Source organism: Hipposideros armiger, unplaced genomic scaffold (assembly GCF_001890085.2).
Source record: "Hipposideros armiger isolate ML-2016 unplaced genomic scaffold, ASM189008v1 scaffold_283, whole genome shotgun sequence".
NCBI lineage: Eukaryota > Metazoa > Chordata > Mammalia > Chiroptera > Hipposideridae > Hipposideros > Hipposideros armiger.
Genome location: NW_017731633.1, coordinates 1,976,740 through 1,989,489, shown reverse-complemented (window position 1 = coordinate 1,989,489; position 12,750 = coordinate 1,976,740). Strand labels below are relative to the sequence as shown.

At 57.5% G+C, this 12,750-nt stretch overlaps 1 protein-coding gene across 5 annotated transcripts in view; it reads left to right on the top strand.

Annotated features, from left to right (window-relative positions):
* Window positions 1-12,750, top strand: part of LRRC4B (leucine rich repeat containing 4B) — a 34,938-nt gene that overhangs the window by 6,873 nt on the left and 15,315 nt on the right. The window contains exons 1-3 of one of the 5 annotated variants that reach the window (XM_019658225.1): window positions 6,200-6,343; window positions 6,705-6,823; window positions 8,980-9,310. In XM_019658225.1, coding sequence (XP_019513770.1) covers window positions 9,014-9,310 — 297 coding nt within the window. In that variant the 5' untranslated portion in view covers window positions 6,200-6,343; window positions 6,705-6,823; window positions 8,980-9,013. Of the gene's footprint in view, window positions 1-6,199; window positions 6,344-6,563; window positions 6,824-8,979; window positions 9,311-12,750 lie in introns of those variants that run through there. The other 4 variants (XM_019658226.1, XM_019658224.1, XM_019658227.1 and 1 more) reach the window with 4 other exon arrangements.

Below are 12,750 nucleotides of genomic sequence, written 5' to 3'. Positions count from 1 at the left end.
ACCCCACCCCCACCCCCCGCCACCACCAAGACAGGCAAGAGATCTCAGCATCACCCTTCCAGGGGACAGCAAGGCAAGAAGGAGCCAAGGAGGCCAGAGTCGGGCTAGCTTGCACTGTGCCCCTCCCGGCCTGCAAACTCAGCCTCACACACCCCTGCAGAAGCCTTGGCCATGACCCTGGCAATGGCCACTGTTTTCAAAACCACCCACACCAGGCCAGATCCTAGCTCTCTCCTGGTAAATTGAATTAAAGGGAGTTAAGCTGCCCACCTCCCAGTGGGGCCTGCCTGTGCCTGGGTGTCCCTGGTACAGCCAGGACTTTGACTGTCCCTATATGGCTTTCTGTGTAGTGGGGCTGCTGTAGCTCCTCCCCCCGAGGGGGACACCCCCCTCAGCACCGCCCACAACACAGGCATCTCTTGCACAGTGAAGTTGTTTCTCTGGCTTTGATCTCCTGTAAGAGCCCAATGAGGCAGCTAGGCTGGGTGTCAGAGCAGAAAGAGCCCCAGCTCTGGGGACGCAGACAAGCAATTCCAACACGACTGGGGTTCAGCTGGGACGTCCTGGGATGGCCGGGCCAGTGGCTAGAACCACACTGTCCAAGACAGTAACCTCCACAGTCACGTGTGGCCATTGATTAATTTAAACGAAATTAACAATTCAGTTCCTCAGTCACACTCACCACAGGACAGGGGCAAGAGCCCAGTAGCCACACGTGCTGGTGGCCGCCATATTGGACAGTGCCCAGTGCTATGGATGGCAACACATCAAAACACCGAAAGAGTTGCATACTGGCTGGTAAACAGCTGGTGCTGTCAGGCCTTCATGCGTCCCCCAGCCCCTGCCCTTCCAGCCCTTGGTCATACAGCGTCTGTTATTCATTCCCATGTCTCAGATGAGGAAATGGAGGGACCGCAAGGTGCAGTTCCTAGCGCCGCCTGTCACCACGTCCTGTTTTACAGAGGAGGCAATGGAAGCCTAGAGGTGATGGCCACCTGTCAGGCCTGTGTCCCTCCACCACGATTCCCCAGTCAGGCCTACAAGCAAATATTGGGCTGGGTGTCCTGTGTCTAGGGACCTCTCCATTCTCCTCCCCCAACTTCCTTCCCTGCCCTCTCCCCTTTCTATAAGAAGAGCCTGGCCCCTCCCTCTCCCTCACCTCCTATATCTCTTCCGAGTTCTTTCTGCCTTTGCAAAGTTCTGCTTTCACTGCATTTTTCCACTCAGCCCCTCCTCACCATCCCCATGGCCCCCGCCATGGCCTTATCCTCTTCCCCTAGACCCTTGGCCCAGCTCCTTCCCGGCCTCCAGGCTCCCTTCTCCAGTCCACTGGGGGGGGGTCTTTCTAACCCAGAGCTGACCCTGCCCTCCCCTGTCACAGCTCCCCCCGCTTCCCCAGCCTCTCAGCCTGCTGTGGAGGTGGCACATCTGTAACTGAGCTGGACTACATGCAGTTCCCTGCCTCTCAGGCCCCCAGGCCTTTGCACACAGGGGGTCCCTTCCCTTCCTGCTTGTCCTTCAGGTCTTAGCTTTGCTATCATCTCTATCGTCTCTATCGGGCCAAGGGCAGTGCCTGTCTGAGATGGTCCAGGATTCCCCCCCCACCCCCCCACCCCCGTGCTCACCATCTCTCTTAGCCTTTGAACATCTCTCATCTGGACCACTAACTCCTTAAAGACCAAAAAAAAAAAAGGTCTCTTTGGCTCCTGGGCACGGGGTGCCAGCAGGGAACCCAGCACCAGGTGGGGCACTCGCCTGCTCTTACTTCATTCAGCAAGTATCGACTTGTGGGAGTGGGGGTCAGTGTGTCCTAGGCACTGGGGACACTGTAGGCACTGGCCACACAGAACTCGCTGCCTGGGGAGCTCACCTTCTAGTGGGGAGCTGTAGACAATAAACAGAGAACAAATCGTTGTCCATCCGGTGATGCCAGGATGTAGGAAGGCTGTGAAGGAAAGGAACTATAAGAAGTGGAGGTGGGGGCAAAGAAACCCTCTCCAAGGTGGCACTGGAACAGAGACTAGAATGGAGACAGAGAGAGCCTCCTAGGCCCAAGAAAGATAGCTCAGGGCAGAGGGAACAGCAGGAGCAAAGGCCCTGAGGTGGGAATGTGCCTGATGTGTGTGTGGCTGGAGCCAGGGGCAAGAGCCACCAGTAAATGTTTGTTAAATAAACATGTGAAAGCCCAAATAAAAGACCAGTCAGTGTTGTGTATATCATCTTTGTTGACAATTTTTTTTTGAGAAAAGAAAGGCCATTCAGTGCCTCTGATTGGGGAGTTGAGAAAGATAGGAGAGGACCATCCCCTTCCTCCAAGCAAGTCACCCCTCCCCAGCCCCACCCCTGCCCCTGGGAAGCCTGGTCCTGCGGCCTAATGGCTAGTAGCCTGGGCAGGTCCTGAGCTGACCCCCTCCCTGTGTCTTCATCAGCAGCTATGAGGGGGCGGGGCAGTCCTTTTCCCAGGATTCTTCTGTCTTAAATGTTAGGAGCCTGACAATTCTCAGGGCTTTGGGGTTGCTTTTATTTTTAAAAGCATTTAGGACACGGGCTGGCTCAGAGGGACACACATGTGAAGTTGTTTTATCCATCCCCAAAGCCTGTGCTGCCTATACCCTCCCCTTCCACCTCCACAGCTCCCTGCCTTGTCCATATGACAGGCATCCAGAGAGAGAAGTGTTCTGCTCTCCCTGGCTTTGATGTCTCCCCACACTTTGAGCTCCAGGCTCTACTTCTGCCCCAGTCCCTCACAGTTGGGAAGTTCTTCTTTAGCTCTAACCTCCATCCGTCTTGCTGGGATGGCAGTCAATTTCTTATCTTTTTCTCTCACCTTCTGAACTTCCCCCTGAAAAATGAGTATTCCTGACAGGAATGTTCCCTGCCTCCCTTTTCTCCTCACCCCACCTCCCCTGGGTCCCCCGAGTTTCCGATCTGCCATCTGCCTGAATCCTTTCAGGCACAGTGCCCAAGATGTCTGAGCTTGGGTTGGGGAAGATGGCAGGCCTCCGCCCTATGCCTCGAGTTCCTAGACCTCCATGCTTCTGCCTTCCTCTGGATCTCAGCAGGCTCTACGTTTTTTCTGTCCTCTACAGCCTCTCAGTCTCTCTCACCGTGCATGTGCGGGTCTCCAGCCTTTGTCTGTTTCTGTCTCGCTATGTCTCTGCCCCTTTCATACCTCTTCTCTCTTTGGGGCCTCTTGCATCTATGTCTGCTTTGTCCCTGGCACCTGGTGGGGGTGGAGAACAGATGTGCTGTGTTGAGGCCTCTCCCAAGGGCGCTGGGGGGGAAAAGGCAGGGTGGTGACCTGGCCATGTTCTGGACCTTGGGTTCCATACAGGCTGTGTGACCCTCGGATGTGCCTACAGCCCTCTGGGTCTGCTTCTCCATCTGTAAAATGGACACAAGAACAGTTGCCTCCTCTTAGGGCCACAGGGAGGAGCCAGCGGCCCGAGGTGTGCACCGTGCTTACTAGCATTGCACTAGACAAGTAGCAAGTGCTCAGTTAATGCTTGCCATCACTATTCGGGGTTCATGGCCAGTGGGGCAGGGAGGGAGTCGCAGAGGGCAGGTCACATAGCTTCTGCAGCAGGGTATGGAGTAGAAGTGGGGTTGTCACATCCTGTGCAGCAAGGATGAGGGCAGGGGCTTGCAGGCACACAGCTATTGAACACCACACTCCCCAGGGGACCTCCACGGGAATTGCTGCGGCTGTCATGACAAGCTTGGGGGTTCCTGGGTCCCCTTGACCCTGGTGTGGCTAACCAGGAGGCGCCACTGCCTAGCTGTGCGTTTGGCCTCTGTGCTTCAGCTTCCCTGTCTGTGCAGTAGGAGTAATAGCAGCCTCCTCTAAGAGGGCAAATGGAGAAACTACAGAACAGTGCCTGGTCGGTGCCAGCGATGTGGCAGACGTTACCGTTATTGGTGGTGGCGCTATTCAAGGAGTTGGTACAAATCGGAAGCATACACAATGCCTGGGTTTGGGAACATGCTCAGAAGAGGAAGGGTGAGCCAACGCTCCGTCATGGGTGTTGGAAGGGTGTATCTGGGGACAGCAAAGTCCAGACTTACAGCCCTATCCAGGAGTGTAGCTCGTAATCAGTATCTGCGGGGCAGCTCCCTCCAAGGCATGGCATTTATGGGGTGCACTGGGGACCTGTTGTCTGGAACCTAGGGGACAGTATCTGGGACCAAACCAGCCAGGTGATGCCATGGCCTGTGCATGTTGTTGAGCTGGAGGCAGTTGTGTTTGCAGCATGTGCATGTGCTGCCTCCACTGGGAAGGCCTCCTGGGTTGGGAAGGAACGGCGTAAGTCTTGAGGCGTGAGCCTGAGATGTGCAGCTGCGGGAGTGTGTCCTGCGTTGGGTGTGCAGAGTGGGGGCCGTGGCCAGGAGGGTGTGCCTCAGTGTGAGTATGTGAGGGAATGTGGTGTAACTAGGGAGAAATATGGACTAACAGCAGTGATAACTTACCCATTCATCCCTGATATTTATTGAGCACCTGCCCCGTGCCAGGAACCATTGCAGGTGCTGGAACCAAACCTTGCACAAAACAGATGCATCCCCTGCCCTTGGGGAGCTCACATTCCAGGTCAGATGGTGAAAAACATTATACAGAAAAATAAAGCAAAGAAGGTTCTGGAGAGGGGTGGGGGGATAAGGGCTATGTGATGCGAGGTGGTCAGGGTGGCCTCACTGAAAAGGCCACATCTGAGTAAAGACCTGAGAGGAGACAGGGACAACTGGGGAGGAGAGGACCAGGCAGAGGGAAGAACAAGTGCAAAGGCCCTGAGGCAGGCATGTGCACAGCCTGTTGTGGCCTGAGGTGGTAGAGTGAGCAGGGGGGACGTGGTAGAAGCTGAAATCACAGGATCAGCCAGGCTTGGGGCGAGGGGTCTTGTAAACCAGCGAAGTCTCTGTTTTGATACCCTAGTGAGACAGACGGAGCAGGAGAGGCTGCTGAGCAGAGGAGGGCAGGGTCCGATTTGGATGTTGACAGGACCCTCTGGCTGGCGTGGGAACAGACTGGGAGGGTGGCAAGGGTAGAAGTGGGGAGACCACTGAGGAGGTGCCTCTGATCATTGGGGGGAGATGGTGGCTGGGCCGGAGTGATGGCCTGGGGGCAGGAGTTGAAGTGGCTGTCTGCCTGTCTTGTAAAGTAGAGCCGTTTATGGAGCATTTAGCTAGTCAGTCCCCCAACGGCCCTATGAGACAGATACTATTATTATCTCTGTTTCACAGCCTTTTCCTGCAGCTCAGAAAAATGAAGTCCGTGGCCCAAGGCCGCATAGCGAGTAAATAACAGACCCAGGATTCAAACTCAGGTCCTGGAGCTGGAGCATTGTGCTGTCCTCTTTTTTTTTTAATTTATTGGGGTGACATTGGTTAGAATGCGCTCTGGCTGCTTATCTTTTGTGGCCTGTTGGTGTCCTGGGTTTTGAAGGTGAAGGTAGCATTTGTCAGCACCGATACCAGGGTCTGCACACAGTAGGGCCTCAGAAAATATTCGTTGCATGGATGAATGGAAGGACGGTCGGATGAACCAAATGAACAAATGCAACCTCCCTGCCCATTTTGCAAAAGTGTATCAGGAGGCAGGTATCAGGACCAGGCTGGGGTCCAGGACAGAGAGCTGCATGTGGGCGTGGTTTTCTGTGGCATGAATGGGAGCTGGCCCTTAGCAGAAGGGCTGGGGTATTGGTGATATGGGCCCCAGTTCACATCAGGGGTGGGGGCTGGAATAAATGGCTGTGCGGTGTGGTGGGGTGCTTTGGAAGCTCCTGGGATCCTGGAGGGAGCCAACCGCGCTAGGCTATCTGCTCTAGGGCTGGGGGACAGGTGCAGGAGGAGTGGTTGTGGCCAGTGGCGGGAGGGGGGCCAGCGGTAGTCCTGCCTGGTTATGCAGCTGATGAGGCTGTCTGTGCCACCAGGCCAGGCTTGGCATGGCCCAGACCCTCCTCCCTGGGCATCCCAGCCGTCAACATCCTCCCCCTGCTTCCTCGACCTTCCCTGCTGCCCAGAACCAATGGGTTAATTAGATAACGGAGCCTTTGATTAGCGGAGGAGGGGGAGGCCTCTGAGGCTGCACAAGGAAGGGGGGCCGAGGAGGAGGGAGGAGAGGGCGCCCTCCCCGTTCAGAATGAGAGAAAGGCGGAGGGAGGGGTGAGAGGGAGGGAGCTAAGGCACAGCTTGGCTCTGCACTGCCGTGTGACTAGAAATTGTAATCGCGGAGAAAGAGAGAGACAGACAGAGCCTGGCCGAGAGAGACCAAGACAAACGGACAGACAGACAGGGAATCTGACTGAGACCGGCTCCCAGATACTGAGAGGGTGATGGAGACCAAGCGAGAGTGAGGGGGAGATGGAGGAGAAGGAGAGAGGGGGCTTGGTGGTCCCAAGGGAAGCCAGACAGTGAGGGGGGAGCCTGAAGAGGGGGTTGAGGCCCGAGGACAGGGACCATAACCAGAGGCTGAAGGGCTGGGAGACAAGAGAAGGGGGCCGGGGTCTGCGGGTGGAGAGGAGAGAGGCTGGCGGTGGGGGGAGAGTAGAGGTAGAGGTGGGGGTGGGGGTAGGAGATAGGAGGAGGCGAGCAGGGAGGGGAGAAGACTGCTGCAGTGGCCTCTGACAGCTGGCCCCCCAGGGGTGGGAAGGGCGACAGAAGAGGGGGGGGCGCGGGGAGACCCAAGAAGCCCCTGCGCCCCCCCCCTCCAGCACAACCTCGACGGGAAGTCCCAGAGAACTGGGGAGGCATAGCCCCTGGCCGACTGGAGGCATGTGGAGGAGGGGGCCTGGGGCGCAGGGAGAGGCCCAGCGGAAGCCGAGCCACCGGGGTGAGTGTCCCCCTCTGTGGTGGGGGGACAAGGACAGAGATGGCGGAGGGCACAGGAGGGAAGGGGGGGGAGGCCCAGCCGCTGCAGGAGCTGTGATTAGGCGGCGGGGGATGTGGACTGGAGGCAGGAGAGGTGGGGACAGATGTAGAGGTAGAGAGACTGGGTGGCAGGCCTGGACCTGGGGTGGGCACTGCCGGCTCCCACGGCCCAAGGGGCATCCTGGTCTATGGGTCCCCCGGCCTTAAATCCTGGCCCTGGTGGGCTGTACCAGAGTGGGGCTGGATCATCGTGAGTCTTATGATGAGGAGCTGGAGTGGTTCGCTAAGGACAAAGAAGGAGCCTTGCCTCCCTGTCACACTCTGGGAAGCAAAGACCCCTACCGCCCTTACATCAGATAGAGGCACACACAGCCCCCAGCCCTCCAGGGAGAAAAATGAGTCCAGGATATAGGCACAGAATCAACCCCTTTTTTCCCCATCCCTGTCTCTGTCTCCCTGTGTTTCTCTCTGTCTCTGTCTCTCTCTGCCCCCTCTGTTTCTGTTCCTGTGTCTCTGTCTAGCTCTCGCTCTCAAACACGCACTCAGGCACACAGACATATGCACGCGCATTTTTGTCGGAGTAGAAATGATCTGGGAAACTGCAGAATGAGAGCAAATGTGTGCGTGCACGCGCATGTGCGTGGGGCCTGGGTCGGTGGGTCTGAGTCCGCTGCGTGAGGGCGTGCCCTGTCACTGCTGGTGGTGTGAGTGTGCAGACTGCTCATGGGGCGCTCTTGGGTCGGCCTGGCCGAGCAGAGCCTGCCGGCCAGCGTGGGTACAACTGTGTGTGCCCTACACTGCGTGGAAGGGGGGCTGAGAGCCGGAGGGCGGCCCCGAGGCCACAGTACCCTTCTGTCCCCACCAACCAGCTCCGTGCCCTGGAACAAGCCGCTTTTCCTCCTTGCGCCTTGGTGTCCTCATCTGTAAATTGGGCCCCTAACCGCTTCTGCTTCCTCCTACTGCTGTGAGGCGTCAGTGAGACAGCTGTGGATAGAGTCGGGTGCACAGTAAAGGCTTACTCAGAATTCCAGGGAGGTTGTTATTATTATTATTATTATTTGTTTTTGTTTTTGTTATTGTCACTATCAGCTTACCTTCCTTCCCCTCTCTTGTCCTATGGACATAGGGGTGGGAAGACCTGACCCCATACTACCCACCTCCTCCCAGAACTCAGGCACAAGGTCCCCAGCCCCCCGGCACCGTCCTGCGGCAGCTGCTGGCACAGGCCCTCCAGACACTGTCTTGGCCTTGAGCACCTGCCGCTCCAGGGCAGCCTGGACCCCCTCATCCCCTAACACTGCCTTAACACTGCCTGCTGCCTTCTCCTCCTTCCCTCCTCACCAGCCACACCTGTCACCTCCACAGTTGCCTTGTCTGGCCCCTCACCTTCTCTCAGGTTCCCCTGTGAGACTAACTGAACTCCCTGCAGCTGCTGCGAGGCCCACAGGGCCTGGGCCGGCCCAGAGGAGGCTGAGGGCCAAGAGTGATGGAGGGTGTGCAGGCGCTGGGGAACTCAGCCTCCTTGCAAACACTCCAGGAGGGAGAATTGAGGGGAGGGGACAGGAGGCTGGACACCCCTCCTGGAGGCTTGCGCAGGCAGCTAGGGGACCGGGGTGGGTGCTGTGATGGGAGCCAGACCCCCACCCAGACTTCCTGCTTGGCTTTTCCCCCTTTCTCTGTCATGTCTGTCTCTCTCTCCATCTCTACCTATTTATCTACCCTTTTGAAATCATGCAAAGAACTAAGTTTTGAATCTGACTGACTTCTCCACTTACTGGCCAAGGGACCTTGAGCAAGCACTTCCTCTCGCCCAGCCTCAGTTTTCTGTTCTGTGAAATGGGCATACAGTCTTCCCAGCAGGGAGAGGATGAGATGAGATGAGTAGGGGGTGGGGGACAGCCCTTCCCTGGGCCTCCCTCTGCATGCTGGGTTGCTGCATCTGGGTCTATCTGTCCCTCCATAGGGGGCTAGAGGAGAGAGCTCCTGGGGCCCTGAGCACGGGGCAGGGAGGTGATGATGGTGGCAGCAGCGGCACAGAGCTAGGTGTTGGGGAGCAGCTGGGCCACAGAGGTAGGGCCCTGTCTCTCACTAAGCCTCTCCTTCTTTCCTCTCCTACAGCCCCCGGCACCCACACGGAGCATGACCATTGAGGATGGCGCACGCCCGCGGCTCCCAGTGCCCCCCACTGCCGCCCGGTAGGATGTCCTGGCCCCACGGGGCACTGCTCTTCCTCTGGCTCTTCTCCCCACCCTTGGGGGCCGGTGGGGGCGGTGTGGCCTTGACGTCAGCTGCAGCAGGGGGCTCCCCGCCAGCCACCTCGTGCCCCGCGGCCTGCTCCTGTAGCAACCAAGCCAGCCGGGTGATCTGCACAAGGAGAGAGCTAGCCGAGGTCCCAGCCAGCATCCCTGTCAACACGCGGTACCTGAACCTACAGGAGAACGGCATCCAGGTGAGCCTGCGGCGGTCGGTAAGGGGAGGGGTACAGGTGGTGGCTGGTCCCTCCACCCTGAGCAGGCGAGGGTCTTCTGGGTGTTGACTCTTCAAGCCACTGCTTGGACACTCACGAGATGCTGTCTGCATCCTATTAACTTGAGCCAAGACTATCTGGGTTTTCTCAGGCACGAGGCTCCCTGTCTCTGTGCCAGTGTGTTGGAGCCCAGGGCAGGACCACCTGCCTACCTCCCACAGTGGGGGCACAGGCAAGCCGTGGGCCTGATCCAGCCCGGGAGTCGCAGGCTGTGCTGAGAGCCACCCTTCCACAGGGCCTGTGTGCCGTGTGCACCGCCCCCACCCCTGCCTTGGGTGCCCTCAGGCACATGATAGCATGACTGCGCCTCTGTGTCTTCATCTGAAAAATGGGGATGAAAAGAGCCCCTGCCCGAGGGGTTGGGTTTAGAATCGTCCTGGCACCTGGCAAGCTCTCATTCTCTTCCTGCATGGGCTCGCAGCTCCGCTTCCGGGAGAGGGGTGAGAATTGGAGAGCTGTGAGCACCCTGTGCCTGGAGCAGTGCTGGGACAGGGCAGCTGCCACCCAATTAATTATGACTGTGACTCAGATGGGCCCTGAACGAGGCTCTGGGGGCAGAGCTGTGCCTGTGTGAAGCCGGGTCCCTCCTCCTCTGCTCGGTTGCTGCTTGGGGCCTCCTATGCGCTGTAGGGTGCTGAGCGACGTCCCTGGTCACTAGGTGCCAGTGACATCCACCCTCGGCTACCAAAAAAACGTCTCTAAATGTTGCCCCATATTCCGTGGGGTGACTCGCCCCTGGTTGAGATCCACTGTGGGTCAGTCCCCAATCCTCATCGGCACAGACCTCTTCTGCCCCAGCCCATAGAGCCAGGAGGAAGAGGGCTCCTGTGCGAATGTCCCAGGTCCCCTGGAGCTGACATTCCCCTCTGCCACCACACTTCCTGATCTGTCCCTCAGGAGGGGGGAGGGGTCTGCGGCCCCCATCTGACTGTCCTGGAGAGCCTGGGGACCCGGGCTCCCCTCTGCTGAGGAGAGAAGAGACCTGTTAGGCGGACAGTGCTAAGGGGACTGCCACAGGCAAGAAGGCTGTCCTTTCCTGCGTGGCCATGGGGCAAGGAACAGTGAAGTCAGAGTTGGGGTTTGGAAACATAAGAGGCCTGCTCACATCACCCCGCCCCTGCTCCTGCAGGATCCCAGGATCCCAGAGGACTGTGTCCTCTAGCTCCAGGCCACCTCACCAGTCACCTCCTTCAGCAAGACCTCTCCTCCCAGTGCGCTTTGAGTCCACCTCACGTCCTTCAAGCTGCAGTCCCAGCTGCCCTGTCATGTGCCCCTTAAGGGGGTGACACTCTGCACTTCATTCTCACCGCACACCTGCCCCCATACTCTATCCATCCGTCCTTCATTTATTCGCCGGACGGTCAGCAAATGCTGCCAGCCCCAGTTCTGTGCCAAGCCCTGCCCTAGGAGATGACCAAGACTGGCCAAGCCCTTCCCTGCCCCTGGCTGGCTTACATTCTAGGAGGAAAGCAGCGGTAAACGAATAAATGAGCCAGCCATCAGGCTGGGACAGCTGCACTAGAGTAGAGAGCAGGTGGTGGAGGTTAGAGCACCAGGGAGTACGTCTCTGAGAAGGAGCTGCAGAGTTCCCTCCAGCAGTGGCCCAAGGCCATGGCAGAGTCCCTTTTTCTCTTTGGGGGGCTTGATGAACAATTCAGTCCTACAAACATTTGCCGAGTGCCCACCGAGTGTGGGGCCCTGCTCTCAGTGCCGCCCACAGACCTGTGGAGGGCACTGGTAACTAACAGCAACCAAGCGGCACCCCAGAGCCCCGCCAGCTCCTACCTCCTTCAATGCCCAGCCCATCCTCCCAGTGGCCACCAAGCAGCACCCCGAAACACAAGCGTCCAGGTGCTTTCCTCTGCCTAAAACCGTCTGAAAGCTCCTGGACTCAAGCAATGAAGTCTAGGCTCTTTATTGCAATAACCGAGTCCTCATAGCTTAGCCTGGCCACCAGCCTTTCCCGCTGACGCCGGTCGCTCTCCCAGTGCTGGGGAGTCGCTCAGGCCGTCCCTCTGCCTGACTATGCCTGTCCTTGGCCCTGGGGTCACCCAGGCCAGCCTCCCCTCACCGCCTTCCTGTCTGGATCCACAGCCCACCCCAGACACCCAGCCCTTGCCCTAAACGCTTCTGTTTGTTAAACGTCTCTCATTTTCTTCCGTGTGGGAGGCAGTGGTCTGGGCACTCAGGACACATCAGCCAGCCTCACTGAGTTCGCGTTCTAGACACAGGCTTAGTAAGCCAGTGGTGTGTTTGTGAAAAGAAGTGGGAAAAGTAAATAGAGGGGGCGGGAAGGTGAGTGCAAGAGCGGGGGTCCTGGCTGCAGCTTTGCAGACACAGAGATTGGGGTGGCCTCATGGAGAAGGTGACATTTGAGCACACGTTTGGGGAAGGTAAGGGAGGGAGCCTGTGGACGCTTCCGGAAGGGCATTCCAGGCAGGGGGCTGCAAGGTGAGAGGAACAGCCAGGCCTCGGGAGGGCTGAGAGGTGACAATGGGGGCAGATCCTGTTGGGCCTCATGGTCACGGTGAGGCATGGGCTCTTCTCTGAGTGAGACAGGAGCCGCGGGTGGCTCTGGGCAGAGGACAGGCAGGCTCTGACTTGGGTCTCTGTCCGCGGTGCTGGGCACAGACAGCAGGGGCAAGAGTGACAGTGGGGAGGCTGGTGGCCTGGCTCAGACACCCTGGTTGTGGTGGAGGTGGTGACAAGTAGACAGATTCTGGGTGTGTTTTGAAGGTGGAGATGACAGGATTTTCCTGCAGAGTGGATGTAGGAAAAGGGGAAGAGAAGGGATGACTCCAAGGTCTTTCTTAGGTCTGAGCTGGTCCCTTCGGTTGGACCTGTTTGATCACGTCCCCATCTCCAGGCCACTGGCCTCCAAACCTTTTTGATCCGCATCCCTGACTGAATATACATGTGAGCCCAGTGGACATACATGAATTTATTTGTAAGTCAAGCACAGCTTACTGCATCCATGCGCTGTGCCTGTTATAAAGCACACACACTAATGGACACTGGTAAAAGACAGAGAATGTGACTTGAAAGCCTAACACTCAGTCCTCATCCTGGGGGTCCCTGCACCTCCACTCTGGAGACCACCAACCCCCCACCCTGCACATTTCACGAGGGTGGAGAGTGTCCTGTCCACACGAGTGGGTGCTTGTGAGCGTTCAGTCGAATTGGCCTCCTTGGTGGACACTTTGCAGGTGGCAGGAATGGGGCCACCTCGGGAGCTATTAGAGGAGCTTTAAAGATAATAACTTTTTAATTATCTAAATTTAAAAAAAACGAAAAAAAAATCACCCTTAGTCCCACCACCTAGATATAAATAACTACGGCTTACATCTTGTTTTAAAGCCTTC